Source organism: Notothenia rossii (assembly GCF_949606895.1).
Source record: "Notothenia rossii genome assembly, chromosome: 2".
NCBI classification, from domain to species: Eukaryota; Metazoa; Chordata; class Actinopteri; order Perciformes; family Nototheniidae; genus Notothenia; species Notothenia rossii.
The window spans coordinates 35,246,896-35,271,270 of record NC_136904.1 but is presented as its reverse complement, the minus strand read 5'-3'; the positions used below and the strand labels follow the sequence as shown (position 1 = coordinate 35,271,270).

Sequence of the window (24,375 nt, the reverse complement as noted above, 5' to 3'; positions counted from 1 at the left end):
ATGTGTGTGATGTGGTTGTATGTGGAGAGCTGCGAGACAAAACAGGCCATGACGTTTATGGGTGCATTCATGCTTGGGGACGGCCAGATGATAATTCATGGTGTCCCAGTTCAGAGAAGGTATATTGGAGTGCTAGGGCAGAAGGAAATAACAATCCCCCTGGGTTGACGTTTAGGTCTCAGCTATCTTTTTCCAAAGGTCGCCATAGTGGAGGCATGAACAAACATAATCCAATAATAATTGCTTTTAAAAGCGCACTCACTCCCCATTTCAAGAAAAAGGGAGACGTCACTGCATTCCATTTATTGATGGGGATAGAAGTTCCAGGAAATGACCCAATGGGATCAATTTTAGTGAAAATAATTGACCCACCAGCTGATATAATTCCTGATCTCGCCCCAATATATACTGAATCCCCTTTTAAACGAGAACCAGAAATACTCCCTGCTAAATCTGTGAACAATCCATTGGTCACCTATCTGAGTACGACCTCTATACAGAAAGTCATAGCAGTAGAAACAGGATACGAGGACACAAATTCCTGGTTAGACTGGGTTGTTTATTCTGTTAAGCAGAGCAAGATGGCGGACTGTCTGGCTTGTGCGGCTGCCCGACCAAGTTTGGGAACAGTGCCATTTCCATTTAACGCCCACAATAACCCAAGAGAACAGCTCTGTATGTACAAACTCTATGGGAAAAAATCCCCAGCAGATTGTGTCGACATTGCACAAAAATATCCAGTGGTAAAAATGAATGACATTCCACCTGATTTCACATCTTACGAGGGACTTTATGATTGCATCACAAGGGACCAGTGCTTGAATTGGAATAAAAAAGGTGCCAGTACTCTAAATCAGCAACAAGTATTTGGCACAAAGTCATAGTATATCCTATAATGCTGGTGGGTTTGTCTCTTTACTGTATATTTTAGAAAGGCTCACTGTACTTAAACAAAATGACTCAGGGTGCATCTGAGATTAGAGGGGGTGCAGTGGGAAAGTGCTATTTTTATAAGTGGGGAGTGGACCTGACACCCTCTAGTCTAGGGGGATCCGGGGGCATGCTCCCCCAGGAACATTTTTTTTAAATATTGAAGTTAGATGCATCAATCTGGTGCACTTTGAGAGCAAAATGAAGAGATATATGGATACCTCTCAACATCCATAATGAAACAACTGTAAACAGACTTACTTTTTCTTTATGGATATAAAAGAAAGTAAAGCTTGACTCCTACTGGCTGGTTAAATGACTCCTCGTCCCTGAGGCCACTACCAGTTTTGTGTGTCATTTTGCTGGATTTATTTGTCAATAGCGTTGCTGCACAAAGTGATAGCCCTCTAGTTTAAATCTACTACGCAAAAATAAACATATGGAGATGGGTTACTATTTTAAAAAAATGCAAATCTATTTGTGAATACTGGGGCCGGGCCTCAAATCCTATAGGGGGGTCCGGGGGCATGCTCCCCCGGTAAGATTTTTTTTTAAATGTTGGACTTAAATGCATCAATCTGGTGCATTTTGAGGGGGAAATAAAGAGACCACACCCATATGAAACAAAAATGTATACATTTAAATAATCATAAAATCATAAGTAAATGGCCATAACCAATAACATACAATATCCAATATGAAAAAACATTGAAACTTGTTTATTTATTTGTTTTTGGTTCATTTATAGTTGTGAGTGTGTCTGGGCTCCTGAATCGGCCTCTCCTGTCTCCCTCCTCTCCCCCCTGCTCCTCTTTGAGGCAACAGCAAAGACTAGTTTTGGCTCTCAACAAGTTTATCTTACCTTTTTTCACCTAGTTAACATTTTGTTTGTATTATTCATGCATATTTTACTAATCACTACCCCCTCAAATGGAAATATGTGTTTACATAAATGGTGACCGAACCGTTTGAGACCCACTGAGATAACTTAAACTAAGTTAACTATCTAAAGACTCAAAAGAGTAATTTACCTCACCAGAGCTGTAGTTATCAGCCTCTCAGTCTGACAGCAAAGGACTCTCCCTCCATCTTGTTGTTTTAACAGCTCCTTATATCCGTTAGCGCAGCTAGCTAGCACCAGATGCTAACAACAATACACGTAACCGGTGCGCGCGCTTTCTCGCTCGCTCGCGCCACACATACACCAACACACACCCTCCCGAGCTTGAATGACACAAAGAGACCAATCGAGGGCATTAGTATGATCTGTATGAAAGTGGCAATGTCGGCAGGCCACGTCATGTAGACAGCCAGTCACCCTCTGTGAGACAGAGTCAGACCCACATTTGCGCTGCGTTGCGTTTACAATATATACGTATATTGCCGGCGGCTGAGTACCGGCATTTTAGTAAGAAGTGCCGGTACCGCATGGGTAAAAATCAGAAGTGCCGGTACTGCGTACCGGTGAGTACCGGCCCAATTCAAGCACTGCAAGGGACTACCTAAAAGGTTTAGAAGTAGGTAGAAGTGGTGCAATTCTACAACGATTTTAAGCCAGCAGGATTTTCTCCCAGGTATAGCCATGCCCATCAGGCAGTATCCCAGAACAGATGTGTGGTGGTATTGTGGTACTAAAACCCTGTTCTCAGTTTTACCACGGGATTGGACAGGGACCTGTGCTCTGGTACAGCTAGTGATGCCTTTCTATGCAGTACCAATGACGGCCGAGCAACTGATAAACATGGCGGTCCAACCCAAAGCAACTAGAGCCAAAAGGTCAGTCTGTAGAGGGAGTTTTGATTCCACTGTGTACATTGACAACATAGGGGTGCCCAGGGGAGTCCCAGATGAGTTTAAAGCTAGAAACCAGATCTTAGCAGGGTTGGAATCCATTTTTCTTTGGCCCACCATAAATAAGAACGTGGACTGGATTAACTATATCTACTACAATCAGCAGAGGTTCATAAATGACTCCAAGGATGCGATGAAGGGACTAAGTGAACAACTGGACAAGACCAGCCAGATGTCTTTGCAGAACAGAGTGGCCCTAGATATGTTGTTGGCAGAAAAAGGGGGAGTATGCAAAATGTTTGGAACATTATGTTGTACTTTCATCCCAAACAATACCTCACCTGATGGATCGGTAACCAAGGCTCTGAAAGGACTCACTACTTTGAGCATGGAGTTAGCAGACAACAGTGGGATAGAGAAGAACCCCCTCGAGGATTTCTTGGATGGTTGGCTGGGGAAGTACAAGGGTTTTTTACTAAATGGACTGATCTCTGTTTCAGGTGTGATCGTGACATTGGCACTGTGTAGTTGTTGTTTCTCAACCTGCATCCGCGCTTGTGCAAACCGACTGATTAATGGGGCCCTCAACCAGGAATATGCTAGGGGTCAATATCAAATGGGGGGACAGTTTCCAATGTTAGTAGAACAGGACGATCCACCCCCGTATACAGATGTTGATGAAAATGATGAGTTAGTTTGAATGATGTTAAATGATATGGATGTTCAGAGATGAGATTGTTCGATGAATGTCCAGCCAATGTGATTCTTTAAATGATATCATAAGAAGAAGTGAGCAAAATGAAACCATGGAACAAATCCATTTCAATTTATTTTATACTATTCCAAGATAGTGTATTTTTATTTTCAATTTATTTTATACTATTCCAAGATAGTATATTTTTAAGCTCCAATTTATTTTACACTACAACCAGATGGTCTATTTTATTTGACTTTACTATTTTATGCTATTCTAATATGGTGGATCTCATGTTGTAAAAATCATTGCTATTCTAAAATGGTTTGTTTCTTTTCACTTTGTAAAAACAAGTGCCTTAACACTGAGCGTGGTATGAGAACGGTTTCTGTGAAAGGAGGGACGAAGAAATGTTCTGATACCAAGCCATTGCTGCTATTTTGAAGAATGATATTGAATGTAAACACTAGAAGTTATGAACAAGGGAAAACTTTTATGTTTGAACACAGACAAGAATTTATTTTGTATTTTTGTAAAGCCGGCTGTAAAACCATTCCATTTGATTGTATTTTTGTTAATATGAGATATGTAATATGCAAAGTTCAGATGAAGAACTCATTGATTTCAGTATTATACACACCTTTTAGGTGTGTAAGGAGGGACTGTTAGAAATTAAAATCAATGTTTTAATGGGGAAATGTAGTTTAAACATGCCGTCAGTTTTAATGCTCTTTTATACTGAAAAACCAGAAATTGTTGTGCACAAGCAGTTAAGCTTTTATTCTGAAAATCCTTCATCTACGGTTAGCATTTAGCATGTGGCTAATATACGATTTCCTGAAGAGGTGAATTTAGTAGCGAAATGATATCGAGTGGTGCAAACCAAAGCCTACTGATTTAACACTACAACTATAGATGTCGAGATACTACCATGCTGAATATTAAATGAAGGTACAGTTTATTTGAATACATTATTGTTTACAGACGAGAGTAGCATGTGACAACATCCGGAATGACCGGAAACCAAACGAGCCGATAAGTATTTTTTAGATTATTGATTACAGCGTTTAGAATGTGTTAAATGAAAAGTGATGAAAGAGAATATGAGGCGAAAAGGCGTGTTAAGCATATATTGAATGTGAAAAGAACCAATCCTCTGTTTAAATGCAACAACGGACATTGGAGACGAGGCGAGCCGGCTGGCGGGGAGGAGCCAGCAGAGGATATATAAGAGCACCGGAGGAGAGATCCTGGCTCTTCTCTTCCCTAACGAGGAGCGGATCACAGCTGTTTGTCTGACTGAACAATATCATGCTTGTGACCAACCCGCGCCTTTTTTAATTAAAGTACCCAATTGAACTTTCACAGAGACTCCATTTAGTCTCCTTTTAAAGCTTCTCTCCTGGACGGGAGAATAACGAACACAGTTTACACAACCCATGTATAACCATATTATTTGGGCCACAGAGCTCAGCATAAAACAATTTCAACAAAATTAAAGAACCCAGTGATCTTTTTACTTGCAACAAACATATCTTGAACTTTTCATCCAGATGGTTAAAAGGTATCTTGAACGACTTCCAGAGCAGCAGTTAAGTTTTTTTATAGGACTTCTGGTGTTGTTAATTATGCAAGCAGCCTGCCTGTAGGAATGCTGACGTCAGCTGCCTCATGGATATGGGTTAGAAAGGATCTGCTTTACCTTCTAGTAGGTTCAGAAGGCCTTTGTTATTTATTCACATGTTTGCCCACCGATACAAATACAATACGATGTGGATCTATAGTGGTCTAATAATGACGTAGCAAAGGAGGAAATGAGGTAAGATAATGTCGTGAAAGGAGCAACAAGTCCATGCAGACAAAGGGTGTGGGGTGTGTGGGGGGGTATATGGGTGGTTAATGGGTGGATGTATGGACGGGTCAAATAAGACATACATTTTACCCAGGAGACAGCTGTCGGTGTCATGTGTGAAGACATAACTGAATACATTGACTCATTATAAGTCACTTAATACGTAAAAAAATATGTAACCCAAGCCAGAATCCTTTCCTTAACCTAACCAAGTCGTTTTTGCTGCAAAAATCTTAAACACGTTATTCTGTTTGAATTCACAATGTTGACCAGGTGCTTAAAACTGTGATTGTTAAGTTTCACGTTTATTTTCACAGCTAGTTGAATGTATTGCCATGACATTTGGTGCACATATTCATGACCCCTAACAATACATTTGAATCACTTGCGTTGATATCAGACTTTTCCTAAAGCTCATTCATCAGGCCAACACTTTTATTGGTCCTATACTTTGATATTTTCCCAAAGAGCTCAAAAACTAATGACATTCCCATTGGCCTCGCTCAGCTGTACTGTAGGTGTATTACTCATTTAAAAAACGTTAGCATACTTGCATGCTAAACTAAGATTGCAGACATGGCAAACATAAGCCAAGACCTGACGTGTTGAGCTTATGAGCTTCCTTTTACTATAATTCTTAACCTTTGCTCACATGACATCAACTTTTGCCACAAATGTAAAAAGGGAATTATCTTGATTTTAGTAGTTAAAGATGTCTGTGTGTTTTTTTATTTCACTTGGTAATGACCCTTACTGTATACAAAGTGTCAACCCAGTGACAGATCAGTCTCCAAATATTCAGATGCTGTTTGTATTTGTTTGGCATAAATGATCTGTTCCTGTCCAAATAGTGTATGTCTATTAGTATAAAAAACGATTTTGAAATAATACAATCAATAAAAATGTTTGGAAAAAAGATCTCACTTGCAAGTTTTAAACATACATTACCCTTCTTAGGGTTAGTTTGGCAAAGAGGTTCTAATGTGAGGTCTTATTGTCTGAGGAACATGAAAAGTGTCTCCTTAAATAAATCCAACATAAAGCTGAGGCTATCCATCTAATGACCAGAAATAACAAACATGTTTAAAAAGCAGGTTTGTCTGTGGAGTCCTCCCTTCAGAGGTTTGTTCAGGCCTAGCAGTGTAGACACCAACCCATAATCCTCCTGCAGACACACCTGTAGAGGAGAGTATAAAGACCCTGGACTGAACCGAGTCAAACATCATGCTTCAAGGAATCTCTCCACAGCAGCTCCACAGCCTCCAGACCGACCCTGAAGATGACTCCCTCTGCCAGCCTGCTGCTGCTGCTCCTGCTCGGCCTCTCTCAGGCACTTCCTCTCCAGGAGGAAGGAATCGAAGAAGATGAAGAAGAAGAAGTAGACGAAGAGGACACTGTCGACATCACCACCAGGATTTTGACCTCCAACAACGCCACAGATGAGGTCCTGCTGGAAGGAGACCTGCTGGCTCCCAAAACCAGAAACGCCATGAAGTGCTGGTCCCAGAGCTGCCTGTGGAAGAAAGGCTCCAGAGGCTTAGTGACGATCCCCTTCACCACGAGCAGTCAATTCACCAGCTCGGAGAGACAGAAGATCACCAACGCTATGAATGGCTTCCACAGCAAGACCTGCCTCCGCTTCGTCCCCCGTCGGAACCAGTACGACTACATCAGCATTGAGAACAAGGGCGGATGTTACTCCTCTCTGGGCAGAACAGGAGGCAGACAGGTGCTCTCTCTCAACAGGCGGGGCTGTGTCTACCACGGCACCATCCAGCACGAGATCAACCACGCTCTGGGCTTCAAGCACGAACAGACCAGGAGCGACCGCGACTCATACGTCAGGATCAACTGGCAGAACATCAACCCGCAGATGGCCTACAACTTCAAAAGGCACGACACCAACAACCTGAACACCCCCTACGACTACAGCTCCATCATGCACTATGGAAAAACAGCCTTCTCCATCCAGCGGGGGAAGGACTCCATCACCCCCATCCCAAACCCCAACGTCCAGATCGGCCAGAGGAGGGGCATGTCCCGCGGGGACATCGTGAGGATCAACAAACTCTACCGTTGCTAATAACAATGCTGATGAAAAATGCAAAAAAATCGTACTTTTTCTGCTTTGTTTTTCCTGTAATTAATCAAAAAACACTGTGACGTATGGAATCAACATCAAATATTTCACTGTTCTTCAAATGTTCAAATGTCAGATTATATGACCGTCATCATATCCCTAAATGATCTGTAATAAAAGTGCTGCAGAGATTACTGTTTGCTGTCTCATTATTTTCATCATTTGTGTCTTTTTTTTAAAATACACACATATGTCAACCCAGTCTCACGGCATTTTGTGTTTTAGTGACGACATTTAATCTATTGATTCGTGTTCACCAACACGATTTTCACCTTTTTTTTCGTGTCACACAGAAAGATTTTAAAAGCAATGTATTTATATTGGTAGTTTGTTTCGTGCCTGCAACACATATTTTTGTCCTGTCGGGTCTTGGAAGACCGGAAGCTGTGGGGTTCATAAAAACATCTCCTTACTCAATATCAAGCCACAATTATTGTTTTTATTTGAAATCGTATAATGTCTGACTTTATTTCTCATCTGTGAGGAAAATAAATGGGGCTTGGAGCCTAAAAATACTTAAATCTGTATTTTTTAAAATCTTTTTTTCCTTCTAATTTGTTATTCTTTTCTAAATAACACACTGTTATTTACTCAACAATAACACACAATTATCCTTGTTTTTATGTATTATTACAGTTGTATTATCCCTAAATGATCTGTAATAAAAGTAATGCAGAGATTACTGATTGCTGTCTAGTTATTTTCATCATTTGTGTCTTTTAAAAAAGATACACACACATGCTCATGAATGCAATGCCGACATGGTGCATGTATTCATCTTATCATTTTCAGTTGACTGTAAAGTCACACAGGAATTGTGTATTTCTGTATTTTTGTATCAGTATTGGATCGTGAGGTGAAAGTTACAATCCTGCAATTAATGTCAAGCTTTATCTTGCACTGAAAAACTTTTCTGATCAAAACTGAACAAAAATGAATTGAGGATGAACATCACTGACTGTTAGTCAGCCCCCAGTCCTGCCTCTCATGTATAACCATTATATTTTTACAACCCATGTATAACCATATTATTTGGGCCACAGAGCTCAGCATAAAACAATTTCAACAAAATTAAAGAACCCAGTGATCTTTTTACCTTCAACAAACATATCTTGAACTTTTCATCCAGATGGTTAAAAGGTATCTTGAACGACTTCCAGAGCAGCAGTTAAGTTTTTTTATAGGACTTCTGGTGTTGTTAATTATGCAAGCAGCCTGCCTGTAGGAATGCTGACGTCAGCTGCCTCATGGATATGGGTTAGAAAGGATCTGCTTTACCTTCTAGTAGGTTCAGAAGGCCTTTGTTATTTATTCACATGTTTGCCCACCGATACAAATACAATACGATGTGGATCTATAGTGGTCTAATAATGACGTAGCAAAGGAGGAAATGAGGTAAGATAATGTCGTGAAAGGAGCAACAAGTCCATGCAGACAAAGGGTGTGGGGTGTGTGGGGGGGTATATGGGTGGTTAATGGGTGGATGTATGGACGGGTCAAATAAGACATACATTTTACCCAGGAGACAGCTGTCGGTGTCATGTGTGAAGACATAACTGAATACATTGACTCATTATAAGTCACTTAATACGTAAAAAAATATGTAACCCAAGCCAGAATCCTTTCCTTAACCTAACCAAGTCGTTTTTGCTGCAAAAATCTTAAACACGTTATTCTGTTTGAATTCACAATGTTGACCAGGTGCTTAAAACTGTGATTGTTAAGTTTCACGTTTATTTTCACAGCTAGTTGAATGTATTGCCATGACATTTGGTGCACATATTCATGACCCCTAACAATACATTTGAATCACTTGCGTTGATATCAGACTTTTCCTAAAGCTCATTCATCAGGCCAACACTTTTATTGGTCCTATACTTTGATATTTTCCCAAAGAGCTCAAAAACTAATGACATTCCCATTGGCCTCGCTCAGCTGTACTGTAGGTGTATTACTCATTTAAAAAACGTTAGCATACTTGCATGCTAAACTAAGATTGCAGACATGGCAAACATAAGCCAAGACCTGACGTGTTGAGCTTATGAGCTTCCTTTTACTATAATTCTTAACCTTTGCTCACATGACATCAACTTTTGCCACAAATGTAAAAAGGGAATTATCTTGATTTTAGTAGTTAAAGATGTCTGTGTGTTTTTTTATTTCACTTGGTCATGACCCTTACTGTATACAAAGTGTCAACCCAGTGACAGATCAGTCTCCAAATATTCAGATGCTGTTTGTATTTGTTTGGCATAAATGATCTGTTCCTGTCCAAATAGTGTATGTCTATTAGTATAAAAAACGATTTTGAAATAATACAATCAATAAAAATGTTTGGAAAAAAGATCTCACTTGCAAGTTTTAAACGTACATTACCCTTCTTAGGGTTAGTTTGGCAAAGAGGTTCTAATGTGAGGTCTTATTGTCTGAGGAACATGAAAAGTGTCTCCTTAAATAAATCCAACATAAAGCTGAGGCTATCCATCTAATGACCAGAAGTAACAAACATGTTTAAAAAGCAGGTTTGTCTGTGGAGTCCTCCCTTCAGAGGTTTGTTCAGGCCTAGCAGTGTAGACACCAACCCATAATCCTCCTGCAGACACACCTGTAGAGGAGAGTATAAAGACCCTAGACTGAACCGAGTCAAACATCATGCTTCAAGGAATCTCTCCACAGCAGCTTCACAGCCTCCAGACCGACCCTGAAGATGACTCCCTCTGCCAGCCTGCTGCTGCTGCTCCTGCTCGGCCTCTCTCAGGCACTTCCTCTCCAGGAGGAAGGAATCGAAGAAGATGAAGAAGAAGAAGTAGACGAAGAGGACACTGTCGACATCACCACCAGGATTTTGACCTCCAACAACGCCACAGATGAGATCCTGCTGGAAGGAGACCTGCTGGCTCCCAAAACCAGAAACGCCATGAAGTGCTGGTCCCAGAGCTGCCTGTGGAAGAAAGGCTCCAGAGGCTTAGTGACGATCCCCTTCACCACGAGCAGTCAATTCACCAGCTCGGAGAGACAGAAGATCACCAACGCTATGAATGGCTTCCACAGCAAGACCTGCCTCCGCTTCGTCCCCCGTCGGAACCAGTACGACTACATCAGCATTGAGAACAAGGGCGGATGTTACTCCTCTCTGGGCAGAACAGGAGGCAGACAGGTGCTCTCTCTCAACAGGCGGGGCTGTGTCTACCACGGCACCATCCAGCACGAGATCAACCACGCTCTGGGCTTCCAGCACGAACAGACCAGGAGCGACCGCGACTCATACGTCAGGATCAACTGGCAGAACATCAACCCGCAGATGGCCTACAACTTCAAAAGGCACGACACCAACAACCTGAACACCCCCTACGACTACAGCTCCATCATGCACTATGGAAAAACAGCCTTTTCCATCCAGCGGGGGAAGGACTCCATCACCCCCATCCCAAACCCCAACGTCCAGATCGGCCAGAGGAGGGGCATGTCCCGCGGGGACATCGTGAGGATCAACAAGCTCTACCGTTGCTAATAACAATGCTGATGAAAAATGCAAAAAAATCGTACTTTTTCTGCTTTGTTTTTCCTGTAATTAATCAAAAAACACTGTGACGTATGAAATCAACATCAAATATTTCACTGTTCTTCAAATGTTCAAATGTCAGATTATATGACCGTCATCATATCCCTAAATGATCTGTAATAAAAGTGCTGCAGAGATTACTGATTGCCGTCTCATTATTTTCATCATTTGTGTCTTTTTTTTAAAATACACACATATGTCAACCCAGTCTCACGGCATTTTGTGTTTTAGTCACAACATTTAATCTATTGATTCGTGTTCACCAACACGATTTTCACCTTTTTTTCGTGTCACACAGAAAGATTTTAAAACCAATGTATTTATATTGGTAGTTTGTTTCGTGCCTGCAACACATATTTTTGTCCTGTCGGGTCTTGGAAGACCGGAAGCTGTGGGGTTCATAAAAACATCTCCTTACTCAATATCAAGCCACAATTATTGTTTTTATTTGAAATCGTATAATGTCTGACTTTATTTCTCATCTGTGAGGAAAATAAATGGGGCTTGGAGCCTAAAAATACTTAAATCTGTATTTTTTTAAATCTTTTTTTCCTTCTAATTTGTTATTCTTTTCTAAATAACACACTGTTATTTACTCAACAATAACACACAATTATCCTTGTTTTTATGTATTATTACAGTTGTATTATCCCTAAATGATCTGTAATAAAAGTAATGCAGAGATTACTGATTGCTGTCTAGTTATTTTCATCATTTGTGTCTTTTAAAAAAGATACACACATATGCTCATGAATGCAATGCCGACATGGTGCATGTATTCATCTTATCATTTTCAGTTGACTGTAAAGTCACACAGGAATTGTGTATTTCTGTATTTTTGTATCAGTATTGGATCGTGAGGTGAAAGTTACAATCCTGCAATTAATGTCAAGCTTTATCTTGCACTGAAAAACTTTTCTGATCAAAACTGAACAAAAATGAATTGAGGATGAACATCACTGACTGTTAGTCAGCCCCCAGTCCTGCCTCTCATGTATAACCATTATATTTTTACAACCCATGTATAACCATATTATTTGGGCCACAGAGCTCAGCATAAAACAATTTCAACAAAATTAAAGAACCCAGTGATCTTTTTACCTTCAACAAACATATCTTGAACTTTTCATCCAGATGGTTAAAAGGTATCTTGAACGACTTCCAGAGCAGCAGTTAAGTTTTTTTATAGGACTTCTGGTGTTGTTAATTATGCAAGCAGCCTGCCTGTAGGAATGCTGACGTCAGCTGCCTCATGGATATGGGTTAGAAAGGATCTGCTTTACCTTCTAGTAGGTTCAGAAGGCCTTTGTTATTTATTCACATGTTTGCCCACCGATACAAATACAATACGATGTGGATCTATAGTGGTCTAATAATGACGTAGCAAAGGAGGAAATGAGGTAAGATAATGTCGTGAAAGGAGCAACAAGTCCATGCAGACAAAGGGTGTGGGGTGTGTGGGGGGGTATATGGGTGGTTAATGGGTGGATGTATGGACGGGTCAAATAAGACATACATTTTACCCAGGAGACAGCTGTCGGTGTCATGTGTGAAGACATAACTGAATACATTGACTCATTATAAGTCACTTAATACGTAAAAAAATATGTAACCCAAGCCAGAATCCTTTCCTTAACCTAACCAAGTCGTTTTTGCTGCAAAAATCTTAAACACGTTATTCTGTTTGAATTCACAATGTTGACCAGGTGCTTAAAACTGTGATTGTTAAGTTTCACGTTTATTTTCACAGCTAGTTGAATGTATTGCCATGACATTTGGTGCACATATTCATGACCCCTAACAATACATTTGAATCACTTGCGTTGATATCAGACTTTTCCTAAAGCTCATTCATCAGGCCAACACTTTTATTGGTCCTATACTTTGATATTTTCCCAAAGAGCTCAAAAACTAATGACATTCCCATTGGCCTCGCTCAGCTGTACTGTAGGTGTATTACTCATTTAAAAAACGTTAGCATACTTGCATGCTAAACTAAGATTGCAGACATGGCAAACATAAGCCAAGACCTGACGTGTTGAGCTTATGAGCTTCCTTTTACTATAATTCTTAACCTTTGCTCACATGACATCAACTTTTGCCACAAATGTAAAAAGGGAATTATCTTGATTTTAGTAGTTAAAGATGTCTGTGTGTTTTTTTATTTCACTTGGTCATGACCCTTACTGTATACAAAGTGTCAACCCAGTGACAGATCAGTCTCCAAATATTCAGATGCTGTTTGTATTTGTTTGGCATAAATGATCTGTTCCTGTCCAAATAGTGTATGTCTATTAGTATAAAAAACGATTTTGAAATAATACAATCAATAAAAATGTTTGGAAAAAAGATCTCACTTGCAAGTTTTAAACGTACATTACCCTTCTTAGGGTTAGTTTGGCAAAGAGGTTCTAATGTGAGGTCTTATTGTCTGAGGAACATGAAAAGTGTCTCCTTAAATAAATCCAACATAAAGCTGAGGCTATCCATCTAATGACCAGAAATAACAAACATGTTTAAAAAGCAGGTTTGTCTGTGGAGTCCTCCCTTCAGAGGTTTGTTCAGGCCTAGCAGTGTAGACACCAACCCATAATCCTCCTGCAGACACACCTGTAGAGGAGAGTATAAAGACCCTAGACTGAACCGAGTCAAACATCATGCTTCAAGGAATCTCTCCACAGCAGCTTCACAGCCTCCAGACCGACCCTGAAGATGACTCCCTCTGCCAGCCTGCTGCTGCTGCTCCTGCTCGGCCTCTCTCAGGCACTTCCTCTCCAGGAGGAAGGAATCGAAGAAGATGAAGAAGAAGAAGTAGACGAAGAGGACACTGTCGACATCACCACCAGGATTTTGACCTCCAACAACGCCACAGATGAGATCCTGCTGGAAGGAGACCTGCTGGCTCCCAAAACCAGAAACGCCATGAAGTGCTGGTCCCAGAGCTGCCTGTGGAAGAAAGGCTCCAGAGGCTTAGTGACGATCCCCTTCACCACGAGCAGTCAATTCACCAGCTCGGAGAGACAGAAGATCACCAACGCTATGAATGGCTTCCACAGCAAGACCTGCCTCCGCTTCGTCCCCCGTCGGAACCAGTACGACTACATCAGCATTGAGAACAAGGGCGGATGTTACTCCTCTCTGGGCAGAACAGGAGGCAGACAGGTGCTCTCTCTCAACAGGCGGGGCTGTGTCTACCACGGCACCATCCAGCACGAGATCAACCACGCTCTGGGCTTCCAGCACGAACAGACCAGGAGCGACCGCGACTCATACGTCAGGATCAACTGGCAGAACATCAACCCGCAGATGGCCTACAACTTCAAAAGGCACGACACCAACAACCTGAACACCCCCTACGACTACAGCTCCATCATGCACTATGGAAAAACAGCCTTTTCCATCCAGCGGGGGAAGGACTCCATCACCCCCATCCCAAACCCCAACGTCCAGATCGGCCAGAGGAGGGGCATGTCCCGCGGGGACATCGTGAGGATCAACAAGCTCTACCGTTGCTAATAACAATGCTGATGAAAAATGCAAAAAAATCGTACTTTTTCTGCTTTGTTTTTCCTGTAATTAATCAAAAAACACTGTGACGTATGAAATCAACATCAAATATTTCACTGTTCTTCAAATGTTCAAATGTCAGATTATATGACCGTCATCATATCCCTAAATGATCTGTAATAAAAGTGCTGCAGAGATTACTGATTGCCGTCTCATTATTTTCATCATTTGTGTCTTTTTTTTAAAATACACACATATGTCAACCCAGTCTCACGGCATTTTGTGTTTTAGTCACAACATTTAATCTATTGATTCGTGTTCACCAACACGATTTTCACCTTTTTTTCGTGTCACACAGAAAGATTTTAAAAGCAATGTATTTATATTGGTAGTTTGTTTCGTGCCTGCAACACGTATTTTTGTCCTGTCGGGTCTTGGAAGACCGGAAGCTGTAGGGTTCATAAAAACATCTCCTTACTCAATATCAAGCCACAATTATTGTTTTTATTTGAAATCGTATAATGTCTGACTTTATTTCTCGTCTGTGAGGAAAATAAATTGGGCTTGGAGCCTCAAAATACTTAAATCTGTATTTTTTAAAATCTTTTTTTCCTTCTAATTTGTTATTCTTTTCCAAATAACACACTGTTATTTACTCAACAATAACACACAATTATCCTTGTTTTTATGTATTATTACATTTGTATTATCCCTAAATGATCTGTAATAAAAGTAATGCAGAGATTACTGATTGCTGTCTAGTTATTTTCATCATTTGTGTCTTTTAAAAAAGATACACACACATGCTCATGAATGCAATGCCGACATGGTGCATGTATTCATCTTATCATTTTCAGTTCACTGTAAAGTCACACAGGAATTGTGTATTTCTGTATTTTTGTATCAGTATTGGATCGTGAGGTGAAAGTTACAATCCTGCAATTAATGTCAAGCTTTATCTTGCACTGAAAAACTTTTCTGATCAAAACTGAACAAAAATGAATTGAGGATGAACATCACTGACTGTTAGTCAGCCCCCAGTCCTGCCTCTCATGTATAACCATTATATTTTTACAACCCATGTATAACCATATTATTTGGGCCACAGAGCTCAGCATAAAACAATTTCAACAAAATTAAAGAACCCAGTGATCTTTTTACTTGCAACAAACATATCTTGAACTTTTCATCCAGATGGTTAAAAGGTATCTTGAACGACTTCCAGAGCAGCAGTTAAGTTTTTTTATAGGACTTCTGGTGTTGTTAATTATGCAAGCAGCCTGCCTGTAGGAATGCTGACGTCAGCTGCCTCATGGATATGGGTTAGAAAGGATCTGCTTTACCTTCTAGTAGGTTCAGAAGGCCTTTGTTATTTATTCACATGTTTGCCCACCGATACAAATACAATACGATGTGGATCTATAGTGGTCTAATAATGACGTAGCAAAGGAGGAAATGAGGTAAGATAATGTCGTGAAAGGAGCAACAAGTCCATGCAGACAAAGGGTGTGGGGTGTGTGGGGGGGTATATGGGTGGTTAATGGGTGGATGTATGGACGGGTCAAATAAGACATACATTTTACCCAGGAGACAGCTGTCGGTGTCATGTGTGAAGACATAACTGAATACATTGACTCATTATAAGTCACTTAATACGTAAAAAAATATGTAACCCAAGCCAGAATCCTTTCCTTAACCTAACCAAGTCGTTTTTGCTGCAAAAATCTTAAACACGTTATTCTGTTTGAATTCACAATGTTGACCAGGTGCTTAAAACTGTGATTGTTAAGTTTCACGTTTATTTTCACAGCTAGTTGAATGTATTGCCATGATATTTGTTGCACATATTCATGACCCCTAACAATACATTTGAATCACTTGCGTTGATATCAGACTTTTCCTAAAGCTCATTCATCAGGCCAACACTTTTATTGGTCCTATACTTTGATATTTTCCCAAAGAGCTCAAAAACTAATGACATTCCCATTGGCCTCGCTCAGCTGTACTGTAGGTGTATTACTCATTTAAAAAACGTTAGCATACTTGCATGCTAACCTAAGATTGCAGACATGGCAAACATAAGCCAAGACCTGACGTGTTGAGCTTATGAGCTTCCTTTTACTATAATTCTTAACCTTTGCTCACATGACATCAACTTTTGCCACAAATGTAAAAAGGGAATTATCTTGATTTTAGTAGTTAAAGATGTCTGTGTGTTTTTTTATTTCACTTGGTAATGACCCTTACTGTATACAAAGTGTCAACCCAGTGACAGATCAGTCTCCAAATATTCAGATGCTGTTTGTATTTGTTTGGCATAAATGATCTGTTCCTGTCCAAATAGTGTATGTCTATTAGTATAAAAAACGATTTTGAAATAATACAATCAATAAAAATGTTTGGAAAAAAGATCTCACTTGCAAGTTTTAAACGTACATTACCCTTCTTAGGGTTAGTTTGGCAAAGAGGTTCTAATGTGAGGTCTTATTGTCTGAGGAACATGAAAAGTGTCTCTTTAAATAAATCCAACATAAAGCTGAGGCTATCCATCTAATGACCAGAAGTAACAAACATGTTTAAAAAGCAGGTTTGTCTGTGGAGTCCTCCCTTCAGAGGTTTGTTCAGGCCTAGCAGTGTAGACACCAACCCATAATCCTCCTGCAGACACACCTGTAGAGGAGAGTATAAAGACCCTAGACTGAACCGGGTCAAACATCATGCTTCAAGAAATCTCTCCACAGCAGCTCCACAGCCTCCAGACCGACCCTGAAGATGACTCCATCTGCCAGCCTGCTGCTGCTGCTCCTGCTCGGCCTCTCTCAGGCACTTCCTCTCCAGGAGGAAGGAATCGAAGAAGATGAAGAAGAAGAAGTAGATGAAGAGGACACTGTCGACATCACCACCAGGATTTTGACCTCCAACAACGCCACAGATGAGATCCTGCTGGAAGGAGACCTGCTGGCTCCCAAAACCAGAAACGCCATGAAGTGCTGGTCCCAGAGCTGCCTGTGGAAGAAAGGCTCCAGAGGCTTAGTGACGATCCCCTTCACCACGAGCAGTCAATTCACCAACTCGGAGAGACAGAAGATCACCAACGCTATGAATGGCTTCCACAGCAAGACCTGCCTCCGCTTCGTCCCCCGTCGGAACCAGTACGACTACATCAGCATTGAGAACAAGGGCGGATGTTACTCCTCTCTGGGCAGAACAGGAGGCAGACAGGTGCTCTCTCTCAACAGGCGGGGCTGTGTCTACCACGGCACCATCCAGCACGAGATCAACCACGCTCTGGGCTTCAAGCACGAACAGACCAGGAGCGACCGCGACTCATACGTCAGGATCAACTGGCAGAACATCAACCCGCAGATGGCCTACAACTTCAAAAGGCACGACACCAACAACCTGAACACCCCCTACGACTACAGCTCCATCATGCACTATGGAAAAACAGCCTTCTCCATCCAGCGGGGGAAGGACTCCATCACCCCCATCCCAAACCCCAACGTCCAGATCGGCCAGAGGAGGGGCATGTCCCGCGGGGACATCGTGAGGATCAACAAGCTCTACCGTTGCTAATAACAATGCTGATGAAAAATGCAAAAAAATCGTACTTTTTCTGCTTTGTTTTTCTTGTAATTAATCAAAAAACACTGTGACGTATGGAATCAACATCAAATATTTCACTGTTCTTCAAATGTTCAAATGTCAGATTATATGACCGTCATCATATCCCTAAATTATCTGTAATAAAAGTGCTGCAGAGATTACTGATTGCTGTCTCATTATTTTCATCATTTGTGTCTTTTTTTTTAAATACACACATATGTCAACCCAGTCTCACGGGTTATATCTCATGTATAACCATTATATTTTTACAACTGTTAGAAATTAAAATCAATGTTTTAATGGGGAAATGTAGTTTAAACATGCCGTCAGTTTTAATGCTCTTTTATACTGAAAAACCAGAAATTCTTGTGCACAAGCAGTTAAGCTTTTATTCTGAAAATCCTTCATCTACGGTTAGCATTTAGCATGTGGCTAATATACGATTTCCTGAAGAGGTGAATTTAGTAGCGAAATGATATGGAGTGGTGCAAACCGAAGCCTACTGATTTAACACTACAACTATAGATGTCGAGATACTACCATGCTGAATATTAAATGAAGGTACAGTTTATTTGAATACATTATTGTTAACAGACGAGATTAGCATGTGACAACATCCGTAATGACCGGAATCCAAACGAGCCGATAAGTATTTTTTACAGTATTGATTACAGCGTTTAGAATGTGTTAAATGAAAAGTGATGAAAGAGAATATGAGGAGAAAAGGCGTGTTAAGCATATATTGAATGTGAAAAGAACCAATCCTCTGTTTAAATGCAACAACGGACATTGGAGACGAGGCGAGCCGGCTGGCGGGGAGGAGCCAGCAGAGGATATATAACAGCATCGGAGGAGAGATCCTGGCTCTTCTCTTCCCTAACGAGGAGCGGATCACAGCTGTTTGTCTGACTGAACAATGTCATGCTTGTGACCAACCCGCGCCTTTTTAAATTAAAGTACCCAATTGAACTTTCACAGAGACTCCATTTAGTCTCCTTTTAAAGCTTCTCTCCTGGACGGGAGAATAACGAACACAGTTTACAATCTGGTGACCCCGACGTGATCCCGCTGACCGAGGAGAGAAAACCAACCGGCTGTTTCCTGGAGACGCTTGCAGCCATTCGACACACAAGAGCTCAAATCAATCGGTAAGAAGATGCCTGTTATGACAAAGATTCTTCACTAGTTAAACTAGGCAAAGTTAGATTTGTGTGTTTGACGGCAGCCGGCGGATCCTGAAAATAGCTGTGCATTTTAATGTTAAAACAACCCAAATTGATAAAATAATCACTCTAAAACCACGAGGCGTTGTTTTGTCACAAGCAGGGTGAGTTCACACTTTCTTTTGTTCCATTAACCCTGCATGCTATTAACCATGTGTGGGTGTTGAATTTTAAATATAAATGTGTGTGGAGATTGTACTTCGGATAGGTGCCTTGCTGTTTTCACATAGGTGTCTTTTGTTACGTTCCTAGTTAGTTAGCCTATGACGTAAGGGTATATAGCCCATTTGACGATTTTTGTTAAGATCTGGAGACATAGCGAATCGGTTAAGGGCCGAGTAAGTGAAAACCAGCAGGGCATAGTGAATCAACTCAGGCTTAAGTAACCGAAGTCAGTGCTTTAAAGAAAGTCCTTTTCAAGAAAAGGCTTGGTTAAGGTCTAAGCCTTTATCAGTGGTTAAAACTGTTCTGTTTAAAAAAAAGATATTGCAGGTGGGTTACGGTAATCGGAATTACAACAGCAGTGCAGTAATAACACGACGGTCTATTATTAGTTGCTGATAGGTCTCCATATTGGTCCCGGTTTGGCGTGTACAAATAGCAACAGTTAACCATAGTCGACTATAAAGTCAAATATTACGTGAACAGGTTTATAGCTAGTGCGTAAGGGTTCCTAACTTTAAGTGATGATATCAATAAGATAAAGCCCATTTTTTCATAGTAAACTAGATAGAAATGTTGTTATTTTAAACTAAGTGTTGTTTTGGCTTGTATTTCAGGGTTTATAATACCACACCAGTGGTTTACTTTGTTACGGTTCGTTTAAAGATCACCTCGCCATTGTTTAAACTCCCACCTGAGAGCCGCATGGACAAATCTCTTTGTCTACAGGTCAGAGTGCGAAATAATCGGGTGTCATCTTGTTTACACCCCACATGTGGAAAAACAAAGACAGGGCAATCGCCATTTCGTGAAATGCAAATTCAAAGCACTCCTTTCTTTGTTCTTATGCAGCTGGTTTCACTCCAATGAGGCATTTTCCTGACCTCCATCTTGTGAAGAACGAATAATACTTCTTGTCACAGTTGGAACTAGAAGGCTGAACCAATTTTTGGATATTAAAGGGAAGGATTGTTGTATTTTCAAAGATTTGAAGTATTGCTGCTGGCAAATGTGTTTTGGCGGTTTTTGAAATATTCCTGCTTGCAAATGTGTTTTGGCGGTTTTTGAAATATTCCTGGTTGCAAATGTGTTTTGGCGGTTACGTGCTGTGTTGTTTAACCATAGTGTAATGTTCTTCCTATTTTAAAGATACTTTTAAGGAAAATAAGTGTCTCCTTGTTAAAAAACAACTCACCACAACAGCTATTCCCTAGTGGATTAAGCTAGGAAATTAAAATAGCGCACTCTGGTGGTAGTACAGAATTATTACACAAATAGAAGAAACACCATACCATGTGAAGTATAATTTGAAGTGTTATAAATAAACATAAGCTTTATCGCCAGAATAGAATTGCAAAGTGGTTTCTAATTATAAGATGAGAAACTTTACATAATAACATAACCTAGACTGTAGAATATTCAAACACCACTTTATTGAAGCTAACACAAGTTGAGACATTTGCATAATTTCATACACTTCGGTATGCACTGTACACAGTGGATTTAGATTTTTACCGCAGATTTCTATTTTCATATTTCAAAGTCAAAACCATACTGTACACTGTACAATTTTTGTAGTTCCAAATCTTAGACGGAAGACATGGACCCAATATGAGAAACTGTTGGAACAGTGGCAAACGAGAGGACTGCTTCCAGCAGATAATCAGCCTGAACCAACGAAAGCCCATAGACAATCTGTAATTGACCATGAGAATGGAGAATACCTGCGAGAGCAACAAGCATGGATCAAAGCCGGACAACCCTCCTGGTATGGACCTGCAAAGATTGCTATGAACAAAGCGGAGATAAGAAAAGTACATGTTACAAGTCTGATGCTCCATTTAAAGTGTTCTGTAACTGGGACGGCAAACATGTACGTCGTTCAAAAACCAAATCCGCTAGAACAGGAACACACAGCGGAAAAAATAGAAGAAGTTCCAATAATCCAAACTCCAAAGCTCTATCCAGACCTGCCTCAGAAACCTCCTCCTTACATAACGGAATCAGAACTGTTCTCTGAAGCCTCAGTACAAGCCCCAACTTTTAATGTTTCAGGAGGAATATTGAAGTTCGACGATGTCCCCACAGAAAGAAGTGTTAAAGAATTGGACTATGAAGTAAGAATGCTACACAGTAAATCTGACCAGCTGCGGGAGATTTTCAAACACGAAATGCAAGAATTGAAGGACATGACTAGACAGCATCAACTTCAGCAAAACACATTACGAACACCTATGTCATTCCAGCCCAACAAGAAACCTCCCAGTGCTGAGGCATCATCAATGGCAGGTTCGGACATGCCGATTTTCTCTCTGCTACTACCAAAAAACACAGGAATGGATGATCAGGAAAAGTCCGGAGTGCGACAGACAAACAAAGACAACAAGAAGAGGAGAGATTCCGGGAGATGATGGTAGAAAAACATGGACAGGACAAAGAAAAGGAAGAAAGAAAACTACAAATAACAAAAACATGGGGACAATCACAAACAACACGCCGAACAAACTACTCTCCTGACTATTCCAAAGGACAGGAAGATGACGACGGTGCACAGTCGGAAACCAGTGTACACTCCCCATATCATGAACAATCACATCAACAACGCAGTCTTGCAACTCCTACTGAGAATACTAGTAGTGACGAAAATGAGCAACATTACTCTGGGACATGCCCCAAAACTAAAAAAAACAAGACCTCTCAAAGAACCAGGACTGGAGTACATACCTCCATGCCATTGATAGCGGCTGGAAGAGGATTTGACTACCAACCATGGACTCACAGGGACATGGAATCTTTAGTGGCCAAACTACCTCCACTCACCCAAGGAGGACAGAAGTGGGTGAATGATCTGGAGAAATACACAGTCCAAGACCACCTGTGCTTGGGAGACATGAGGGCATTGCTTGGAAGGATAGAGGGAAGACTAGAGGCAAGAGCAGTGGATTCCAAGGCTAAATGCACCAACTCTCCAGATGATATTTTATTCAACAAAATCCGGTCGAGGTATTGGGCTGCCATTCGTCACATTTACCCAACAACACGCAGTTTACATGCCCTCAACAGCCTGAGAAAAGAGCCTGGGGAAGACATGCATGCCTTCCTGAAGAGATGTCAAGGAGTGTGGGAGGACTGCACTGGAGAACGACATGACACTTCGCCAGCTGTCATAATGTTGTGGAAGAACGCAGTCATAAAAGCCCTTCCCAAATCAGTGCAGGCACGCCTGTGAGATGTCGTGGGATTGGAAGCTAAACTCCCAGATGAATGGAGATTAAATCTCATACACCACGACATCAAATACCAGGAAACAATGGTGGAAGACGATGAAGACACAAAGAAACTGGCGAAAAGACTATTGAAGATGCAGGTAGCTGAGAGAGATAACGAAGCTAATACAAACAAGAAATTGACAAGGCAGATGCCAGCTGTAACAGCAAAAGTCATACTAACAGAGAAAGAAGTGCAGACGCCTCAAACAGTTCAAACTCAGATAGTGCCAGAAAATCAGATGCAGAACCAACAAAGAGGTAGAGGAGGTTTCCAAGGAAGAGGCAGAGGAAGAGTTTTCCGGTTTGAGGGATGCTACTTATGCAGTCAGCCGGGCCATTGGGCTAGAGATTGTCCAAATCAACAAACACAAAACCCACCACCATCTTTACAATACAACCCTACGCAATTTCAACAGCCCCAGACACAACAGTATCATCCCCAAGCACAGCAACCGCCTGTGTATACCCCTGTCCAACTACAGCCACAAGCACCCATGTACATGCCTTCACAGTATCAACAGAGGGGAGGGCCTAGTGGAGGCAGAGGATTTCAGGGACAACCAGGAGGAGGAGGGGTGCCAAACATGAACCAGATGCCTCTGACAGCTTGGAGTGGTCCATACGTATGAGGAGGCCCAGAGGATCCAATCACAGGTGACGTAATTCCAGCCCAAGATGAACCAATGGTCACCTGTGAGATTGAGGGGGAGAAGGTGGAAATGATGGTGGACACAGGAGCCACAGCTTCCTGTTTGACAAGATTGAAGGGAAAACCACCACCACTCTCAAATCATACCCTCAAAACAGTTGGATACTCGGGAAAAATTTATGTACAGAGATATACATTACCATTGGTCACAAAAATTGGGAAGCAGCTCCTGCAACATCCTTTCCTCTATGCCCCAAACCGTCCCATAAATCTGATGGGGAGAGACCTGCTCGTAAAATCAGGAGCGAGAATTCTATGCACACCAGATGGGCTGATAATCCAGTTTCCAGGCCAGATACCACTCCACCAGACATACGACGGACAACAGAGAATCATGATGATGTCAGCAAATCCAGAAAACGGCGAAGAAAATGACACAACCACTGTGTACTGGAGCCGCCTGATCACCACTGAAATCGATACTCCACATGTCCAAAGAACATACATGGCCTGGAAACCATGGATAAATACACTAGGACCCTATGGGCCCCCGCAAGATCCTCTACATTGTACGTACAATTATCTTAGGCGACCAGATGAAGAATATCAAGATGCATGGATTGAAGATAAAGAGGGAAGAATGGAAGATTTGACTGTGGCAGACATCTACGTAGGACCGCAGGGTGTAGCAGCAGCGGTAAAACTCACACCAGAACAAAAACAATGGTACAATCTATCTGAAGAAGCTGTTCCTCATGTCACACTCGCCATGACCATAGGAGCTGAGTCCAGATCATTGGGTGCAATGATAAAGACTGCATTGAACACTGAGTGGATGGCGACAGAATCACCTTTTCTGTGGCGATCAATAGACCAGACAATGTGGAGGATTGGGAACAACAGCCAGGAACGAGGACTATTGGAGAAGCAAGAATAGGACAGAGATCATGGCCGAGAACACACAAACCATCCGGACACAGAAGAAATGCT

At 41.3% G+C, this 24,375-nt stretch overlaps 4 protein-coding genes across 4 annotated transcripts; all 4 read left to right on the top strand.

Moving 5' to 3' along the window:
* Positions 1–6,546: 6,546 nt before the first annotated feature.
* LOC307030573 (high choriolytic enzyme 1-like) lies at positions 6,547–7,350 on the top strand (the record flags this gene model as incomplete). Its single annotated transcript, XM_079667076.1, has 1 exon — positions 6,547–7,350. One exon carries the CDS (start codon positions 6,547–6,549, stop codon positions 7,348–7,350), a length of 804 nt encoding a protein of 267 aa, XP_079523202.1.
* Positions 7,351–10,114: 2,764 nt separating this feature from the next.
* Positions 10,115–10,918, top strand: LOC307030352 (high choriolytic enzyme 1-like; the record flags this gene model as incomplete). The annotated part of the gene is made up of 1 exon (XM_079666704.1): positions 10,115–10,918. The coding sequence occupies one exon, from the start codon at positions 10,115–10,117 to the stop codon at positions 10,916–10,918; it is 804 nt and encodes a 267-aa protein (XP_079522830.1).
* Positions 10,919–13,681: 2,763 nt separating this feature from the next.
* LOC307030531 (high choriolytic enzyme 1-like) lies at positions 13,682–14,485 on the top strand (the record flags this gene model as incomplete). Its single annotated transcript, XM_079667024.1, has 1 exon — positions 13,682–14,485. One exon carries the CDS (start codon positions 13,682–13,684, stop codon positions 14,483–14,485), a length of 804 nt encoding a protein of 267 aa, XP_079523150.1.
* Positions 14,486–17,248: 2,763 nt separating this feature from the next.
* Positions 17,249–18,052, top strand: LOC307029829 (high choriolytic enzyme 1-like; the record flags this gene model as incomplete). Its single annotated transcript, XM_079665916.1, has 1 exon — positions 17,249–18,052. One exon carries the CDS (start codon positions 17,249–17,251, stop codon positions 18,050–18,052), a length of 804 nt encoding a protein of 267 aa, XP_079522042.1.
* Positions 18,053–24,375: the final 6,323 nt, after the last annotated feature.